The 20,525-nt window shown below is 40.4% G+C and overlaps 1 protein-coding gene across 1 annotated transcript in view; it reads left to right on the forward strand.

Annotated features, from left to right (window-relative positions):
- The window catches only part of GNPAT (glyceronephosphate O-acyltransferase), a 33,685-nt gene extending 16,771 nt beyond the window's left edge, over positions 1 to 16,914 (forward strand). Inside the window, exons 3-16 of the mRNA XM_012459861.2 lie at positions 1,248 to 1,424; positions 3,747 to 3,876; positions 6,308 to 6,435; positions 6,730 to 6,805; positions 7,027 to 7,178; positions 7,298 to 7,428; positions 8,698 to 8,921; positions 10,985 to 11,227; positions 12,575 to 12,654; positions 13,514 to 13,654; positions 14,623 to 14,722; positions 14,807 to 14,900; positions 15,543 to 15,604; positions 16,607 to 16,914. Of these exons, the coding sequence (XP_012315284.2) occupies positions 1,248 to 1,424; positions 3,747 to 3,876; positions 6,308 to 6,435; positions 6,730 to 6,805; positions 7,027 to 7,178; positions 7,298 to 7,428; positions 8,698 to 8,921; positions 10,985 to 11,227; positions 12,575 to 12,654; positions 13,514 to 13,654; positions 14,623 to 14,722; positions 14,807 to 14,900; positions 15,543 to 15,604; positions 16,607 to 16,650 (1,782 nt within the window). The 3' untranslated portion in view covers positions 16,651 to 16,914. The remainder of the gene's footprint in view (positions 1 to 1,247; positions 1,425 to 3,746; positions 3,877 to 6,307; positions 6,436 to 6,729; positions 6,806 to 7,026; positions 7,179 to 7,297; positions 7,429 to 8,697; positions 8,922 to 10,984; positions 11,228 to 12,574; positions 12,655 to 13,513; positions 13,655 to 14,622; positions 14,723 to 14,806; positions 14,901 to 15,542; positions 15,605 to 16,606) is intronic.
- Positions 16,915 to 20,525: the final 3,611 nt, after the last annotated feature.

Raw genomic sequence — 20,525 nt, forward strand, 5'->3', positions numbered from 1 at the left:
GTCCAGGACTTTTGCATCTCAGGAAAACATTTTTGCTTTAATTCATATCCTCCCTCTACTTCTCGTTCAAACTTTCCCATTATTCTGTGGCCACTACCTTTACTTCCTCAGCAGTTCATTTAGTCTTCAGTCCATTCATATTCAGTATGAGTTCTCTTCTGACCATATTTTCAAACTTTTTTTTTTTTTGTACAGTCACTGTTTCAGGTAACCTCTGAATAAAACAAAGGAACACAGGTAAAGGAAAGAGTTATCCTGGTTCCTCACTCTTAGCCCTGTTGAACTGAGCCCCCAAAAAGATAGGATATGCAGCAAGATAGAGATGGTGGTTGCACAGCATCTGTGAATGTACAAAATACCACTGAACTGTTCACTTTAAAATGATTAATTTTATAATGTGTGAATTTCACCTGAATGGAAAAAATATATAAGAAAAAATATATAAGATATAAGATACTTCTTGACTACATGTAATTGGGGTACCAACACCCCAGCCTTTGAGCTTCTGAGCTCCATCCTAAAGTAAAGCACTCTCCTTTGGGAAGCATAAGGATTACTTATCATACAGCCTTCATTTCAAAGTGCTTGTTTAGGGGACAATGAAAATGGGCGAATCAGGCTTCCTCAAGAATAGAAACTGACTTGTTCATCTCCAGGCCTTTGACTGTCCTAGCACAGAGCAAACTTTTTGTTTTCTTTACAAAAGATCTAGAGGGCTATGTGAATAAAATTAGTTCCATTGTGAGATCCTTTATTTCACTTATTATCCTTTGATAGTTAATCCCCGTGACTGATGTGATGTAATCTGAGTCAGTAATTTTAATGTAATCTTGTATATTACCTTGTGATCTCATTGAGCAAGCTGGTAGAGTGCTGCAGCAATATACTGAGAGAAGCCACTGTGTGCTACGACACTAGATCATGGGCAGCAACTTGTTTTAGGGCGTTTGGGGGTAAACTTATTAACGAACCAAATGGAAAGGTGAAGTGTTTTCTTCACTCTAAAATGCTATCCTGGAAAGCCATTTTTCTTTTAATTTCTAGCCTTTAAATGTGTTTAAATAGGATCATTTATCTACTATGACTGTGTTAAGAAATTATGTCAATTTAAATTAAAAAGAAAATACACCAACTTTGAGTTATAGAAGATTAATCCATTGGGAACTAGTCATACTGGTTTTTGAGTAAAGCTTTCTGATTTTTTTTTTTTTTTTTAGAAATTATTCCTGCTTTTCCTTTCCTTTTAGCTTTCCAAGGAATCCCTTCAATCTGTGGATGTCCTCCGAGAGGAAGTTAGTGAGATTTTAGATGAAATGAGTCACAAACTACGCCTTGGAGCCATTCGGTTTTTTGCCTTCACTCTGAGCAAAGTATTTAAACAAATTTTCTCAAAAGTGTGTGTAAATGAGGAAGGTATTCAGAAAGTGAGTATTGATTGTTTAAAAAAAAAAAGTCTCTTCTTAAAAATTAAACAGTCTCTTTTTCAACCCCTCACAATTTAGTCAACTCAAGGACAGCTCACTTGGTCAATAAAAAGCCTAGGGCCTAATCATCAGGCCTCCAGTCTAGGCAGAAGAGGGTGTGCATCTCTGAAGTCTTTTGTTTTTTGTTTCCTTTTAACTGCAGACCTGCAGGCTTCAGACCAACTTAGTCAAGACTTACAGACTAACTGAATGATATTCAGTAAAGTTACAAAGGAAACACAGGGAATTTCTGTATATGCTTCACCTAGATTCCCTTACAGAATTTCCTTTATCCTTTCCTAATACTCTGGTATGTTTTTCCTGTATTAAGGTAATTGTCTTATAGTATAATTATCAAAATAAGGAAATTAACATTGATACAATACTAGTAATACACACCTGACTCATATTTCATCAATTGTCCCAATCATATCCTGTCTAGCTAAAGAAAATTCTAGATCATATGTTGCACTAGAAATCCTAGAAAGTGTTCCACTTTTTTCTTTACCCTCTTCCATGTAAGACTCTTTTAATCTAAAATAATTCCTTAGTATTTATGTTTGTGTTTCATGATAATTTTTTTTTTTTTTTTTTTTTTTTTGAGACAGAGTTTCACTCTTGTTACCCAGGCTGGAGTGCAATGGCGCCATCTCGGCTCAACACAACCTCCGCCTCCTGGGTTCAGGCAATTCTCCTGCCTCAGCCTCCTGAGTAGCTGGGATTACAGGCACGCGCCACTATGCCCCGCTAATTTTTTGTATTTTTAATAGAGGCGGGGTTTCACCATGTTGACCAGGATGGTCTCGATCTCTTGACCTCGTGATCCACCCTCCTCGGCCTCCCAAAGTGCTGGGATTACAGGCGTGAGCCACCGTGCCCGGCTCATGATAATTTCTTAAAGAAAAAAACAGGCTAATTATTTTGAAGTATCCTTGATTTGAATTTGAGTGATGGCATCTCAATATTAGGCTTGGGTTGTATACCTTTGCTAGGAATACCCCAGAAGCGACGCATTCTTCTCAGTGCAGCATATCAGCAGCACGTGGGGCCTGTTGGTTTCATTACTAGAGATGTTTCACGTCCATCAGTTGGTTAAGGTTATAACTGCTAGGTTTCTGTGCTTGAAGTTATTATTTTTTTCCTCTATAACTAATGAGTATCTTGTGAAAAAACACTTTGAGAATGGCTAAATATCCTATTTTGCATCATACTTTCCCCCACTCTTTTGCACCCACTGATGGTTTTTGCCTGCGTTAGTTATTATGTTAATGATTGCCAAATGATGATCTTTCTAATTTCGTGAAGGGAAAATAATCCCTACGAAGATTATTTTTACTTATTTGTGTTTTTTATTACTTTTTTCTCCTAGGAAAGCTCTTAACTTCATTTGCCTTCCTCCTCATGCCTTTTAATATTTTGTTTTAATTCAGTCATTTACTTTCCTGTCAAATATTTCTTCTTCCGCCTGTTTTCAAGATTGCTGACTTATGCCCTGAATCTGTTAGAAAATGTTACAGTGTTTGAGATCAAGGAGTGTTGGTGAGCCATGTCTTAAGTGATCACAGACTACCTGGCCTTTGCTATATTTAGATTTCAAAATAACAGATAACACATGGACACCAATGAATCTTGAGGTTAATGGCCTGAGGATTATATTTGGAAACTCAAATTATCCCTCCCTGCTACATGGCACCCATTCTCCCTGGCAGTGACTCCAGCACATAGCACATACCATTCTTCTCACTTTGTCCTGTGAATTTGTAGATTTTTTAAAAAAATCTCTCCAAGAGAAGCTTTGTTTTCTCTAACTACAACCAACCAATTCAATACAGCGGTTAACAGTTGGCTCTTTAAGTCAGATTGACTTGGGTTCCATTCACAGCTCTACCATTTATTGGCTGCATGACTGTTTTACAAACAAAGAAGCTAAGACTTAGACCTTGTTAAATATGTGGTATTAAACAAAGCATATAAGATAACTGGTATATAAAATGACGCTAACATAGTGCCCAACTAATACATGTTAGCGATCATCACTGTTATCATTATTCTGATCCATAAGAATTTTACATTTTTAATATTCTTACATTATGTGAAATTGTTTAACTAGAAACAGTACTTTTACCTTATCAGAGAAAATCATTTGTGTGTATGGTAGGAAGGCAGAAAAAGAGGATTGGTATTCCCTCTATACATAGACTTAACTCTTTCGTTTTTTGATTTGAGATGTGATTTGATAACATGACAACTGAAATTATTCAAAATATAATGTTTACTTTCAAGTTACAAAGAGCCATCCAGGAGCATCCTGTTGTTCTGCTGCCTAGTCATCGAAGTTACATTGACTTCCTGATGTTGTCTTTTCTTCTATACAACTATGATTTGCCTGTGCCAGTTATAGCAGCAGGAATGGGTACGTATTGTTTTTCTGTTTTTTTTAACAAGTTCACTGGCATGTTCTGGCAGTACTGAGGTATTTGAAGATGATGATGAAAATAGCCTCTCCTCCTTTCTTCCAGTCGTAGCACTGAATAGCTTGGGTTGTGTCCTTTGTCCTGTGCTTTACTGTGCCTGAACAGACATCTACAAGAGTTCATGCACACAGGGTTCTTTGGTATAAGCTTGAAAAATGAGACTGTACTACTTACAGGTATTACCTGACTTTTGCTTTTTTTAATTTGATAATATATTAATGGCTATCTCTCTAGGCAATAAAGAGATCTAACTTTTTAAGTTTATTTTTAATTGTGATAAAATACACATAATGTAAAATTTATCATCTAAATCATCTTCAAAAATAAAGTTCACTGGCATTAAGTACATTTACATTGCTGTGCAGCCATGAACACCATCCATCTCCAGAACTCTTCATCTTGCAAAACTGAAATGGTACCCATTAAACACACTCCCCATTCCACCCACCCCCTGACTCTGGGCAATCAGCATTCTACTTTCTCTGACTATGAACGTAACTACTCTAGATATTTTATGTAAGTGGAATCATACAGTGCTTGTCCTTTTGTGACTAGCATATTTCACTTAATAGAATGCCCTCGACGTTCATCCATGTTGCAGCATGTATCAAAATTTCCTTCCTTTTTAAAGTTGGAAACACATCTGCTCAAGACCCTGCTTTCCATTTTTTTACATACATACCAAAAATGGTATATGTAGAATTGCTGGATCTTGTGCTAATTTTTTTTTTTTCATTTTTTTGAGGGACTACCATACTGTTTTCTGTAGCAGCTGCACCATTTTACATTCCCACCAACAGTGCACAAGAGTTCCAGTTTTTCTACATCCTTGTCAACACCTGTTATTTTCTGATGTTTTTTATAATCATTCTAATGAGTGTGAACTACAAGTCAATCATTGTAGGTTTGATTTGCATTTCCCTAATTAGTGATGCTGAGCATCTTTTTGTGTGCTGATTGGCCATTTGTATATCTTTGGAGAAATGTCTGTGCAAGTCCATTGCCTATCTTTTAATTAGGTTGTTTGGAGTTTTTTTTTTGTAGGAATTATTTATACGTTCTGGATATTTACCCCTTATCAGATGATTTGCAAATATTGTCTTCCATTTCGTGGGTTACCTTTTCACTCTGTTGATTGTGTTCTTTGATGCATGGAAGTTTTTAATTTTGATATAGTCCAATTGACCTATTTGTTTCTTCTGTTCCCTGTACATTTGGTATTAGATCCAAGAAATCATTGCCAAATCCAAGGTCATGAAGCTCTTCCCTTATGTTTTCTCCTAAGAGTTTTATGGTTTCAGGTCTTACATTAGGTCTTTGGTTTTTTGAGTTAATTTTTGTATATGGTGCAAGTTAAGGGTCAAACTTCATGTATAACACTATTTTTAATAGCTATGTAATATTCGTCAATGTGGATATTTCATAATTTAGTAGTTTTGCTGTTATGAACAATGTCATAACATTTTTATATTAGTGTTTTTATTCCTGTAAGATCGATTCCTAAAAGTAGGATTGCTAAGGAATATAAATTCTTTATCCATTCACTTTTAGGGTAGCCAGGAAAGCCGGGATTCAAGTATACACCTTTGTTAATAAACGTAGTGAATGGCAAGGTTACAACTGCCAAGAACTTAAAGAAAATGCTTTAAAAGCATTTTCATCTGAACAAAACTTATGAGGAAGTTATTTGAAAATTAAGGGAAATGAAGAGAAGACTATTTTAAAACTGTTGATAGCAATCTTCATTTCTTATAGGATTTGCCTTATTTAATCTGTTCCAATAAAAGTAGATTGATATTTTTACCCGATAGGAAAAAGATGAGAGCTGGTTTGGCCTGCCTGTCCAGAGCATGTAGGGCACAGATTGGTCTGTTGTCTGGTCAGCAACATGGCTGACTAAAGAAATTGGCATCACAGCATTGTCCTGTTGCTCTGCTGTTGTCCCTGGTCTCTAGCTGGCCTACTTGTAAATTCAGCGGTGCGTGGAGAGGCACAAGGTAACCTCCCAGTGAGCACCTGGCCCATAGAATTCCCTCTTTTCTATAATTCTACTAGATATCTCTTATGCATTATAATTTCAAAGTGTAATAATATCATAGGGGTATCTTACATTCATGAAATCTTTCTTAATAATGTTTGAGTTTAGGCTAGGCACAGTGGCTTATGCCTGTAATCCCAGTACCTTGGGAGGCCGACGCAGAAGGACTGCTTAAGGCCAGGAGTTTTAGACCAGCCTGGCCAACACAGTGTGACCCTGTCTCATAAAATAAAATAATAAAATATAAATGAAAAATAAGAATGTTTAAGTTTAGATCTTTATAGAAGGTTTCAAGATCTGCAAATAAATATTAACCCCTCTTTATTTTTTAGACTTCCTGGGAATGAAAATGGTTGGTGAGCTGCTACGAATGTCGGGTGCCTTTTTCATGCGGCGTACCTTTGGTGGCAATAAACTCTACTGGGCTGTATTCTCTGAATATGTAAAAACTATGTTGCGGGTAAATGCAAATAATTCCCAAGTACACTCAAGCCATATTTTCTTCACTGATGTTTGCTCATTTAAACTCTTAACTTCTGAATAGAACACTTAGCTATTTCACTTCCCCTCAAGAAATGTTTATAACCTCAGCAATCTGTTTAATCTGTGTGACTCTCTTGTGTAATTTTCCCTGTAAGCTGTGTCTGTTCAGGAAGCTGGGGAGGGAGCTTGGAAAAGGAATCAAAAGAATCATTTATCATTTTGAGGGTAGGCAATGGGTTTTGTGTTTTGTTTGTTTGTTTTCTCTTTAAAGAATGGTTATGCTCCTGTTGAATTTTTCCTCGAAGGGACAAGAAGCCGCTCTGCCAAGACATTGACTCCTAAATTTGGTAGGTCACTACAGATTAAAAGGAAAAATACAAACCCAGAGACATCAGCTGCTGCATAGAACTTGACACTTTATTTAACAAGATTTTTCAAGTGTGAATGTATAACTGTTGATCTTTACCGGCTTAGTGTATAATATATGCTTTTAGTATTTTCTATTTATGTGCCCATGTTTGCTCTGCTCTTCAATATGTTGTGAAGCAATTCTCCCTGTGTTTTGCAGGTCTTCTGAATATTGTGATGGAGCCATTTTTTAAAAGGGAAGTTTTTGATACCTACCTTGTCCCAATTAGTATCAGTTATGATAAGATCTTGGAAGAAACTCTTTATGTGTATGAGCTTCTTGGAGTTCCTAAGCCAAAAGAATCTACAACTGTACGTGAGGGAAAGCTAAGCATGAAATTAGGTTAATTTAGAGAATGTGCTGACTGACACATCAACTAGTTTCTAAATTTACCCCTTTTCATTTTCTTCCCCCGTTATGGTACTATTAGGGGTTGTTGAAAGCCAGAAGGATTCTCTCTGAAAATTTTGGAAGCATCCATGTGTACTTTGGAGATCCTGTGTCACTTCGATCTTTGGCCGCTGGGAGGATGAGTCGGAGCTCATATAACTTGGTTCCAAGGTGTGACCCGTGTTTTAATAACTGTCATAGAAATGAGGATTAAAATCCAAAGGTGTGAGTTGCAATTCTGGAACTGACCACTTCTCTTGGTTTACCTAAGATCCCAGAGAAAATGATCAGAAACACTGTTATCATTTCATTTGTCATCAGTGGAAACCTTCATTTAAAGAAGAATTATATGTTTGCCCCCAAAAAGATGATAAGCTATAAGATATGTATGTCAAATGTGCAAAGTCAGACAATGATCATGTTTCTCAAGGGAACTAAAGTGGGAAGAAATAATGCCATTATTAACAAGTATATGTACAGAAATTGTTAAGTGCTATTGGTAGGCTAGCCAAAGTATGAACTAAGTATTATTTTTGACCCTAGAAAGGATTGCATAATGGTAATGAATGAGAGTGAGTCCTTAGTCTCAAGAAGGTTATAGTTTTATGGGCAAGAAAGTATATTAGGTTCTTTCAGGATACAGAACACAGATATACATTTGAGTTTTCTTAATTTAGAGAAATATACCTGGACAAGTAAAGGAGACAAGCCATCTGCCCCACCAGGCCTCATGTGCCTGCAACATCATTTGTAACTTATCTGTAGCTATAGCCGTTTCCCAGCAGCTATATTAGTCATCACAGAAGCTTATGGTAGTTTTTTCCTGCCACAGGCTTTCTCTCTTTAGATCTCAAATTGGGTTGGCCAATTATTACCTAGTACAGGGCACCCTTCCTGGCTACACCTTTCACATTAAGTCACCCTATTTTTAAGTCATGTGTGTATCTCTGCTCCAGCCAGCTCTGAGTAGGCCTTATCCTACCATTCAGAGTTTGGTAATTCATGCATGAAGTCAGGCAAACTGAATGGCTCATTCAATATAAAATATTTATTATATAATATGATAAATGTTTTCCACAATGGAGATACGTTCAGTGTGCTATGGATTCTGAAAAGACAGTAATTCAGTCTACTGGGGGAGGCATCCATTTTCAAAGAAATGATGTTTCCTATTCAGGAAGCAACAGACGTTGTTTGCCTGGAACCCGGAATAATAGGACCCTGGACCCCTTGAGTATTTTTATCATCTCTCAAAAGCATATCCCAGAAATGTATGGTCAGATTACAGTATAGTAAAGCAAAGGAATACTACTTGCACCTGACCTGAGAGAATTCAATTGGCAGAAAGTATGAGAAGCCTTCTAAAAGGTCAGTCTTTTTCCATCCCCATTTGCCTCAATAGCAGAACTGTAATTTGTTGCTCTGTACTCTTCCTTTTAGATACATTCCTCAGAAACAGCCCGAGGACGTGCATGCCTTTGTCACTGAAGTTGCTTACAAAATGCAGCTTCTGCAAATTGAAAACATGGTTCTGAGCCCCTGGACCCTGATAATTGCTGTTCTGCTTCAGAACCGGCCGTCTATGGACTTGGATGCTCTGCTGGAAAAGACTTTATGGCTAAAAGGCTTAACCCAGGCATTTGGAGGGTTTCTCATTTGGCCCGGTATGTAGGTAGGACATATGTGTTGAGAATGCTTACTTAATTTGGAAGAGTTTATAACCTGGACCTGAAAAATCCATAGAGGACTTTGAGCAAAGGATTGCTCAGAAAGAGGAAGAACATCAAATCTGTTTTTATCACTATAGGACACAGTGAACACAGCACGTTGATTATTTGAGAATAATTGTTTCTATGTCATTTCCCACTATGAGACTCTAAATATATTGAGGACCAGAATACCATTTTCTTGGCACCTAGCAGAATGGAGAATAAAGACGGGAATCCTAGCCAGGCACACGCCTATAATCCCAGCTACTTGGGAGCCTGAGATGGAAGGATCACTTGAGCCCAGGAGTTCAAAACCAGCCTCAGTAACATAGTGAGACCTCATTCTTAAAAGAAAAAAGAAGACGTGAATTTTTTTTTTTTTTGTGAGACAGAGTCTTATTCTGTCCCCGGGCTGGATGCAGTGGGGCGATCTTGGCTCACTGCAACCTTCAACTCCCTTGTTCAAGCAATTCTCCTGCTTTAGCCTCCTGAGTAGCTGAGATTACAGGCATTTGCCACCACACCCAGCTAATTTTTGTATTTTTAGTAGAGACAGGGTTTCACCATGTTGCCCAGGATGGTCTCAATCTCTTGACCTCGTGATCCGCCCACCTCAGCCTCCCAAGGTGCTGGGATTAGAGGCGTGAGCCACCGCGCCCAGCTAAGACACCAATTTTTTTATATCCCACAACTCCTTCCCTCCACACTCACCTCTTTTTAAACCATATTATATTTGCAACCCATTTGCTTTACTGGGTTGTAAGGATTAAAGGGCTGGTCTTGTATGCAGTTCCCTGATAATAACAACTGTGTAAAAGCCTCCTTGGAATTATGAATACTATGCTGGGAGTTTGGGATGTATATGACAATAGTTAGCTTGTTTTCAGTTTTATTAGTTTAAAATTGTACAAACTGGCCGGGTGTGGTGGCTCACGCCTGTAATCCCAGCACCTTGGGAGGGTGAGGCAGGCAGATCACAAGGTCAGGAGTTCGAGACCAGCCTGGCCAACATGGTGAAACTCTGTCTCTACTAAAAATACAAAAATTAGCTGGGTGTGGTGGCAGGCGCCTATATAGTCCCGGCTACTCAGAAGGCTGAGGCAGGAGAATTGCTTGAACCCAGGAGGCAGAGGTTGCAGTGAGCCAAGATCACGCCACTGCACTTCCAGCCTGGGTGACAGAGCGAGACTCTGTCTCAAAAAAAAAAGTGTACAGGCTACAGTAGGAAATTTGGTCCTTTTAAGACCATATAATTATTTAAAGTCAAGTACCTATTGTTCTTTGATCAGCCCAGTACTGAATACCTCATCAGTGCTGGGTACTACCAGGGATATGAAGATAAACAAGATGCCATCCCCATCCTGGAGTTTCCCTGGGGTTGCAGAGGGTGGGGTGGGTGGGTAATGTGTAAACATTATGCTTTTGTAATTCTACCTGCCTGGCAGCTATCTGCAGGCCAGTATATCAGGTGATAAGCTACCAAGAACTGTCATGGGTCTGCTTCTTTAGTTATCTTTGCTGTGGGGAAAACTGGAAAGTGTTATTTTTATCATCTTGGTATGGGCCTAAGCAAGGGGTGTGTGTGTGTGTGTTGTATGTTTTAATGTATTCATATACTAATCATAGACCTTTGTGTCTTCATATTCTTACATTCGCATGCATGTGACTTTCCAGTTATATAACTTACTGTTATAAAACCATGGATTCCCTTGGTTCCTGAAGTAGACAGAAGTGGCATTAATTTTCAGAGTAGAAACTGATGTGCCTTTCAAAATGGCTGACAAATTTAGGATAAGAAAGTATTGTTACATGTCCTTAGAGAGAATTGATTTATGATTTATCAAATAGTGCTTTTAAAATTTTCTTTACATTTAGTATCATTACCTTAATTGGTAGCCACTAAAACCTGTCACTTGAAAATGAGTCTGTCAAGTTACTATTAATAGCGTTAATGCTCACTAGGCCCAGGACTCCCTGCAGTGACCCGTCTTGTTTGAATGATTTGTCTTTGTATGTAGATAATAAACCTGCTGAAGAAGTGGTCCAGGCCAGCATTCTTCTGCATTCGAACATCGCCAGCCTTGTCAGAGACCAGGTGATTCTGAAAGTGGCCTCCAGAGACTCAGATGTGGTCGATGGACTTATTTTCCAGCACATCACTCTCCTCATGTGCTCAGCTTATAGGAACCAGCTGCTCAACATTTTTGTCCGTCCGTCCTTAGTAGCAATAGCATTGCAGATGACACCTGAGTGCAGGAAAGGTAATTTTCAGGAATTGCAGTCTTGACTTTTAGAAGAGGCCTGGCCATTCCATTCCATTCAGGGAGCCACATTTGAAGCCTTGTAATGTTCAGCCTCACCCCAGCAAAGAGCAGGCCTCTACACTGAGAAAAAGTCAGCTTTGTTCCGCCAAATACGTGTTCACCTGCTTAGAATTTTGGAATTGGTAGGACCTGGAAACAATCTAATCTAAACCTTTCCTTTTATAAATGTGGAAAATGAGGCCTAGAAAGTTGTGTAGTTACTGAGAGAAGGATCAGGCATTTGAGCACAGTTACACACTTCCTGGTCTGCGGCACTGTTTCTGTCCCAGCTCCCTGTTCCCGCAAAGGCAGGCGGGCAGATGAGCAGTCAGCAGTAGATGAGTACTCACGAGACGCACAGTCTCATTCTAGTTGCATTAGGAGTGTAAAAACGAGGACAGCGTGGGTCATGTAGTCCTCACAGGAGCCTGTAGTCAAGGCCAGGGGTTTCTGCCAGGGCCCCATGTTAGAATTGCTAGGGGAGTGGGCACCACCCCAGAGGTTCTCCAGCTGGTCTCGGGTATGGGCCAGCCATTGGTGTTTGGTTTGGTTTTGGCTTTTCAAAGCTCCACAGTAATTCTAAGGAGAAGTGCTAGAGATATAGTAAAGATAGCAGGAAATATGAATATAGAGGGAAATTAAGAAATCACTACCTTTCCTTCCGTACCAGGGAGCCCTAGGGAGCCATGGGGTAGGGAAAAATGAAGTGCCCTGGCCTGTAAGAACTGTGATGTCTCGCTCATTACCTGACTGACTGAGGAGAAGCCTGCTTGTAAGTTAGATTCAGTCATTTAAAAACTATGCTAGGGCCGGACGCGGTGGCTCACGCCTGTAATCCCAGCACGTTGGGAGGCCAAGGTGGGTGGATCACGAGGTCAGGAGTTCGAGACCAGCCTGACCAACATAGTGAAACCCCGTCTCTACTAAAAACACAAAAATAAGCTGTGGTGATGGGCACCTGTAATCCCAGCTACTCAGGAGGCTGACGCAGGAGAACTGCTTGACCACCCCCGCTCCCCGGGTTGGGGGAGGTTGCAGTGCACGCCATTGCACTCCAGCCTGGATGGCAGAGTGAGACTCCATATCAAAAGAAGAAAAAAAGAAAAAACTATGCTAGACTGTAGTTCACTCTGTAGGTAAGATTTGGATTGAATTTAGCTTCCCTTAGGGGACTTAATTCTTGTCATGTTACATGAATAAAATATGCGTTTGAAATACTACATTTTGGGATAGTAAGGACTTCCTGGTACTCCCTTAAAGTTTAAAGGGCAATGTTGTAATTTTACATAATGAATTTATTTCCAGAGGATGTCTACAGTTGCTTTCGCTTCCTACGCGATGTTTTTGCAGATGAGTTCATCTTCCTTCCAGGAAACACACTAAAGGTAACGTGCTTACAACAAAGAGCAAGTGTGTTTGCAGTGTGAGTTCTAGAAACATTAGGAGTAAATTCACAGATGTGTCTCAGGCAGGGTGCCATCCCTTTCTTCAAGGCAAAGTGGGGCAGACTTCAAGAGAAACTGGGGCACTCAGTTCAGCGGACTCTAGTTTGATTCTTGGTCAAGTTTAATTTATAACTTAGGCATTATCTGGTGAGAGGAGGGTCATTGTTTGAACTGTCAGTATGGCCATTGCAACTAAACTAACTTTATTTTAGTAAACATTTAAAAATCAGCATACATTTTCCTGTTAGCAAGTTGTTAGAATGAGTCAGCCAGGCAAGTACATTTTGCTTTAAGAGTAGCGGGCGGTGGTCCTGCCTGGTCAGGACAGCTCAGGAGGCATCAGGCTCACAGAGCTGGGCTGCTGCTTGGTTGAAGTGGGAAGTGACAGCAGATGAGAAGCATGTTAGGTTTTTGTGTGCTGTTTTAAAGATAAGAGGTTTGGTTCTGTAGGTAGTGGGACAGGAGTGCCAGAAATTTTTAACCATAGCATAATTCTAAGTATTTTTAGGACTTGCTCTATGTATTTCCTATTGAAATTAAGGAGCGGCTCTGCAAAGTGAAAGAAAATCCCTCACCCAGGTTGTGACTTGTAAGGCTCAGAAAGGTTGTATGTTTGAGAACATTTTGAATGTAGAACAGTGCTTCTCTGGCTACTGTGTCACTACCAGAATTGTTGGAAGGATTGGGGAAGTCGCTGGTATTCTGTTGTCTGAGGGCCTGTGGCTGCATATATTGAGATTGGCAGTGTACCCATTAACCTAGATTAGGGGGTGCATTATGGCTTCCTCTTCCTTTCTAGGACTTTGAAGAAGGCTGTTACCTGCTTTGTAAAAGTGAGGCCATACAAGTGACTATGAAAGACATCCTAGTTACAGAAAAAGGAAATACTGTGTTAGAATTTTTAATAGGACTCTTTAAACCTTTTGTGGAAAGCTATCAGGTATGTAAATTTGGCAAGTTCTCCTTCATGCCCCCCGTATCAAATACAATAAGATGTTCTCACCCTGTGCTTATTTCGTCTGAAGGGCGGGTATCTTCCCCTGGCACATGGAAGAAGGAGAGTGATTAATACAATGAGTGTTTCCACCTCACCAGTGAGACCTTGCTGCCGGCATTCAGGAGGAAGCTTGGTTCATTACAGACCCAAGAGGACAACAGCTTAGTAATGCCATGAGCACAGTATTCACAGGACCACAGTTACACCCAAGCACCATCTGTCATACTGTGTCTCATGTCTTAAAGAGGTCTTCACCTCAGTTAATATGTAACCGACTATGTATCATTCAAGTCTTGCCTTTACGGAGTGCCTGGTAGATATCAAACCAGACAGTCAGTAAAGACAAGATTTAAATGATACATGAAGTCAGTTACATATTACCAAATGCTTATGTTAGAAAGAAAAAACACTTCCTAGTGCTTGTGGTCCGTGAAATAACTCATTCAGCCTCCTTGCGCAAAGTCTAGCACTTACTGAGCATTTGATAAATGCTAGTTCTACCCTTAATCACCTTTCTGCAGTAGAAATCATCAAGCATTTTAGAGCATGGTAGTTTGTTAGGTGTATTTAGAGACAAAAAGCAAAGTTATTAAAATCTGACCCCTCTCCTCCCAAGTAGCATAAGAGATACTACTAGGCTGATGGTAATTAACTTGTACCCCTTAAAGAGAGAAATTATACTTCAATTAATGTTATTATTTTAAACCTTTTTCTAATTGTAAAATTTGTACATTCAAAGGAGATGTTCTAAAAACTATTTGGTTTCTCTGTGCTGATTCCTTGCAGGGTCTTGATGCTGCTCTGCTGTGTTATGTCATTCTCTTAAGAGGGGCAATGTAAAGTTATTTACTGTTTATTGTCTTTGTTTTTTTTTCTGTTTCTGTTCCTCTCATCCTTCCACTTAAAATCAGATAATCTGCAAGTACCTTTTGAGTGAAGAAGAGGACCACTTCAGTGAGAAACAGTACTTGGCCGCAGTCAGAAAATTCACAAGTCAGCTTCTCGATCAAGGTCAGTCACTGCTCTGTGGGTGCTGATTTCTTTTAGTTGAGAAAAAAAACTGGTCAACTAACTCTTCCTCACCCCTGATTTTAGGTACCTCTCAATGTTATGATGTATTATCTTCTGATGTGCAGAAAAATGCCTTAGCAGCTTGTGTGAGGCTCGGAGTAGTGGAGAAAAAGAAGATGTAAGTACTGTACAGGATGCCATGGGTGCTCAAGAAACAAGGAAACGAATGACATTTGAGCATGAAATCCACAGACATAGAAATGGATGATCCAGGAAACGTTATATTGTACTTTACTTATCTATCCCCTAATTAGTTAAGTCAGTATGAGTTACCCTCAAAATTATACGTGGTTTTAAATAGAAATGCAATTGAAGCAAAGAAAGAAAGAAGGTACTTTAGGCCAATATTTTTGCTTTGACCTAATGCTGAAATTTATAATTACAAGAAAGATTTTCAGGAGTGTAGTGGGCATATGAGTGTATACATACATAATACATATATAATACATAAATACATATATAATACATATATAGATACAGACGTGTGTATGTATATAAACATATAAATATGTGTTCTTCTAAGTGATTGAATTTAACAGTGGTAAAGCTTAATATGTAATCTCTGGCAGTCGTGTCTCTTAAGTGGTCAGAAGAATGAAGCAAGAAACCAGGAGGTGGGACAGGAGCCCGAGGCTTTCGAATACTTAGGACTGGCCTTGGGGAGGGCAGTTGAAAACAATAGCTATTGTCAGGAACAAAATATAAAAGCTGTCTTTTCCCCAGAGTTTATGTAATAATAAATCTTGTTATTTTCGCCTAGAAATAATAATTATATATTTAATGTGAATGAACCTGCCACAACCAAATTAGAAGAAATGCTTGGTAAGTGCAGTTTAATAAAATACGAGTTTTCACATTTTGTTATCAATTAAAATAAGAAAGTATGCTGTGGAACCAAATACTTTGTCAAAATGATCAGTAAGTAGTAGGTTTCTAACATAAACAGGGAATTACTTATGTAGTGTAGCATTTTCTCAAGGAAGCTAAAGAGAAAGCGCAAAGAAAATTAACAAAACACAGCAGGCATGAAAGAAGCAGTCTTACACAATAGAAAGAGTCTGTCCCTAACGTGACTGATCTCAGCCAGAGGCCCAGACCCTTCACATCCTTGCCTCGGAGAGAGCGCCTCATTTTCATCCTTTGTTTGATGCCCTCACTGTCTTGCGCTGCTTCTTTCCCAAGTGAGGGATTAAGGTCAGTGTCCCTATCACATAGACTTTCTGAACTCAGAATTAGGGGCTGAGCACATCCTTGGGGGAATAATCCAACCCTTCCTCTTCTCTAGAGCCTATCAGCTACGAAGAAATAGTCCAGCCTAAAAAGAGTCCTTGAGTGTTGTCTTCCTTCACAGTAAGAGTCCTTGAGTGTTGACATAAACAGAGATACAGTCAGAGGAGATGAAAAACACATTTCCTAGCAGTGATAGGGCCATTTTAGAAAGGAGGTTGTTAACATTTGGAAAAAATATCTGCCGATTATATTGAATAGCACAATTTCCTTGAGTGGATCATCTTACAGGTACTGTTTTTGTGATCACAGGAAGCAGATGTAATGTGAGCGTGAACATACTGGACTGGTAGTTCAGAAAACATGACGGGGTTCAACTCCTGGCCCTGGCCCTGTGGCTCTGGCCACACCATCACCTCTTGGAGTGTCTACCACTTCCCTTGTGGAGTGGGCTAGTGTCCCCGTGGGTACTGGCCAGTCTATAAAGCTCTGCACAAGTGTCCAGTGTCTCCCTGGGCAGTCGTTTAAGGAACAGCTATATGAGGAAGGGCAAAATCAACATCATTTCATGAGATACCTCTCTTTTTTTTATCTTAGGTTGTAAGACACCAATAGGAAAACCAGCCACTGCAAAACTTTAATAATCGACAAATAGTTATGGAAAATTCAGTCACGTAATTACTGTCATCAAAGGACTCATTACAACAAACAGGGAAGTGAAGGAAGAGACGCGCCTTCTCCTACTCCCTGAGACTTCGAGAACAGTGGACGCAGAGGGAAGAGACGATCATTGGAAGTAATCAGTTTACTCTTCCCCACCACAGTGGTTAAAGGCCTTTGTATCCAACACTGTGTGTGTGTTTTAAAATAAAATAAACTTTTGGAAACATGTTTGGAAAAGCAAAGCTCAGCTCCTATTTCACTAACACTTTTCAGCTTACCATATGTATTAAATTTTTACATTGACTTTTGAATGAAAGTATGACATCAACACTGACGGCTCTGGATATTAAAAGAAAACTACTGGCCAGGCGAGGTGACTCACTGGGAGGCCGAGGTGGGCAGATCATGAGGTCAAGAGAGACCATCCTGGCCATCTCTATTAAAAATACAAAAATTAGCTGGACGTGGTGGCGCACACCTGTGGTCCCAGCTACTCAAAAGGCTGAGGCAGGAGAATCACTTGAATGAGCTCAGGCTGGAGTGCAGTGGTGCGATCCTGCAACCTCTACCTCCCAGGTTCAAGCGATTCTCCCACCTCACCCTCCTGAGTAGATGTGACCATGGGTGTACATCATCATGCCCAGCTGCTTTTGTTTTGGTTTGGTTTGTGGGGTTTTTTGGTATTTTTTGGTAGAGATGGGGTTTTACCATGTTGGCCAGACTGGTCTCAAACTCCTGACCTCAAGTGATCTATCCACCTTGGCCTCGCAAAGTGCTGGGATTACAGGCGTGAGCCACTGCACCTGGCCAGATCTGCAAAGAGCTATTGAACAAGCATACCCTTGAGACCATACCTTGATTGCATAGGAGTTTAGGAAGCTTGAACTAGCATCTTTTGCACTGTCTAGAACAAAACCAGATGGAGAACAGCTCCTGGGAGTTGGGAAGTGAGAGAAACGTTTTAGAAGCTATTGACTATGAAACAGCAGGAAGCTTGGAGGAAAGAATATAATTATCTCAGGGGAAAGCAAATGGATTTGGGATTCAGTAAATCCTTTGCTGTTTCCATGTAGATTCTTAAGGCTTGAAACCTATGCTTTATTTGGAAACCGGGCCATTTAAATACGAGAACAAATAAGAAACAATTCCACAAATAGCTAATGCATAAAGATAAACTTCTTAGAACATGTAATCCTACTTCCACTGTGTTAAATGGAAATGAGGAGTTTCTGACTGCTTTGATTTGACAGCAAAGACAAAGCAATGTGTTCAGCTTTATTTTATTTATTTTATTTATTTTTATTTTTATTTTTTTGGGGACTAAGTCTCGCTCTGTCGCCAGGCTGGAGTACAGTGGTGTGATCTCGGCTCACTGCAATCTGTGCCTCCCAGGTTCAAGCGATTCTCCTGCCTCAGCTTCCCAAGTAGCTGGAACTACAGATACATGCCACCATACCCAGCTAATTTTTGTATTTTTAGTAGAGACAGGGTTTCACCATGTTGGCCAGGATGGTCTCAATCTCTGGACCTCAAGTGATCTGCCTACCTCAACCTTCCAAAGTGCTGGGATTACAGGCGTGAGCCACCATGCCCAGCTGCCTTTTTTTTTTTGAGATAGGGTCTCACTCTGTCATCCAGAGTCACAGTGGCACAATCACAGCTCAGTGCAGCCTTGACCTCCCCAGGCTCAGGTGATCCTCCCACCTCATAGGCTTGAGTAGCAGGGACTACAGGAGTGCACCACCATGCCCAGCTAAGTTTTTGTATTTTTTTGTAGAGACAAGGTTTTGCCATGTTGCTCAGGCTGATCTCAAACTTACAGGCTCGAGTGATCTGCCCACCTAGGCTTCCCAAAGCCCACAAAACAAACAAAAGGACTCCCACAAACAAAAGCTTCCCACAAAACAAACAAAAACAAAAGGACTCATTACTCATCAAAGTGCTGGGATTACAGGCATGAGCCACGGTGCCTGGCGTTGTTTAGTTTTTGATATCCATGGGGAACTCTCATAGGTAGAATGATTTATCAGTTTGTTTGTTTTTTTTTGAGACAGAGTTTCACCCTTGTCACCCAGTCTGGAGTGCAATGGCACGATCTCAGCTCAGCAGAGCAGCACTCAGGTACTGTTGGCTAGCTGTGTTTACAGCTACTCCTTAATTATAAACTAAATAAGGGGCAGGTTATTCACATATTTTCTACAAAAGAGGTTGGGAGTTCCTGGGACTGAGGGTAAAACCCTTTTAAACCATTCAAAGTAACTTCCCAGGGTATCACCGTGACATTTGTAAACTATCACAGTTGCTAGTGGGAGTGTCTTTTAGCATGCAAATGCGTTACGATTAGGGTATAATGAGCAGTGAGGACAACTAGAGGTTGCTTTTGTTGCTATCTTGGTGTTAGATGGTTTTGGCCAGTTTCTTAATGCATCCTTTTTGACCAGATCCTGTTTCAATCTGCTGGGTTGTGACCAGTGCTCAGAAAACAAGTCCTGCTGCTCTCTTGCCTCAGGGTGAATAAATGAGCTTCTTTTGCACAGGAATCTCATGGAAACTTAGAGCTGCAAAAACAAGCACAGTTCAAGAAATCATACCAGATTTGTTATCTCAGCTTCCCCTCATGGGTCTTATAGATGCCAAGAAAATGATGCCCATTCACAAAAGAATGGGCCAAGTCAAAGGAAATAGTCAAGGGACTTGTCCCCGTGAGGAAGGAGGCCCAGGCATCTGGGATCAACTTCCCCTTTGACTGCCACTCTGCATTTCAACAGAAGAAAAGGCTGACTGACTGTTACCTCCTGATTCACCTTCCTGTAGGTGGCAGGCTTGGTCTTGGGGAAACTCTCCGGAAGACACTGTTTTTACTTAAGATCAAACCCAGAAACCTTTTCACATGTGAGTCCTAAAACTGTAAAAACCTGAAACCCTTTCATATGTGATTTCTAAAGCTGTAAACCTAAGATTCTTCCATGTGTAATATCTAAAGTATAAGCCTATATAAAGGCAGAACCTTCCTTTGTTAAATGAGCTGAATTTGGACAATTATTCCTCAGCTCCCGGAATAAGGAAGGAGTAATAAGGGGAATAAACTTCCTTCCCCATTCGGTGTTCGAGGGGCTCCTGCTACACCAGCAGGGTGGAAATTTTCAAATTTTCAAATTTTAAGAACTGTGGCCAGGTGCAATGACTCATGCTTGTAATCCCAGCACTTTGGGAAGCTGAAGAGGGTGAATCACCTGAGATCAGGAGTTCATGACCAGCCTGGACAACACGGTGAAACCCTGTCTCTACTAACAGTACAAAAATTTGCCGGGTGTGGTGGTGGGCACCTGTAGTCCCAGCTACTCAGGAGGCTGAGGTGGGAGAATGGCTTAAACCCTGGGGGTGGAGGTTGCAGTGAGCCGAGATCATGCCATTGCACCCCAGCCTGGGTGACAGAGCAAGGCTCTGTCTCAAAAAAAAGAACTGGGATGGGCGGGGCGTGGTGGCTCATCCATAATACCAACACTTTGGGAGGCTGAGGCCAGCGGATCACTTGAGGTCAGTTCAAGACCAGCCTGACCAACATGGTGAAACCCCGTCTCTACTAAAAATACAAAAATTAGCCAGGCGTGGTGGTGCATGCCTGTAGTCCCAGCTATTCAGGAGCGTGAAGCAGGAGAATCGCTTGAACCCAGGAGGTGGAGGTTGCAGTGAGCTGAGATTGTACCATTGTACTCCAGCCTGGGTGACAGATCGACACTCCATTTCAAAAAAAAAAAAACTGGGATGCAAAAGCTGAATATTGACAAATCAAAAGGAAGATCTTATTATAGCACTAAGGGAGGTTTAGTGGACCCACGGGTGCCCCTGCTAG

This window comes from Aotus nancymaae, unplaced genomic scaffold (genome assembly GCF_030222135.1).
Source record: "Aotus nancymaae isolate 86718 unplaced genomic scaffold, 86718_ANA_hifiasm-v0.15.2.pri h1tg000032l_0, whole genome shotgun sequence".
Lineage (NCBI taxonomy): Eukaryota > Metazoa > Chordata > Mammalia > Primates > Aotidae > Aotus > Aotus nancymaae.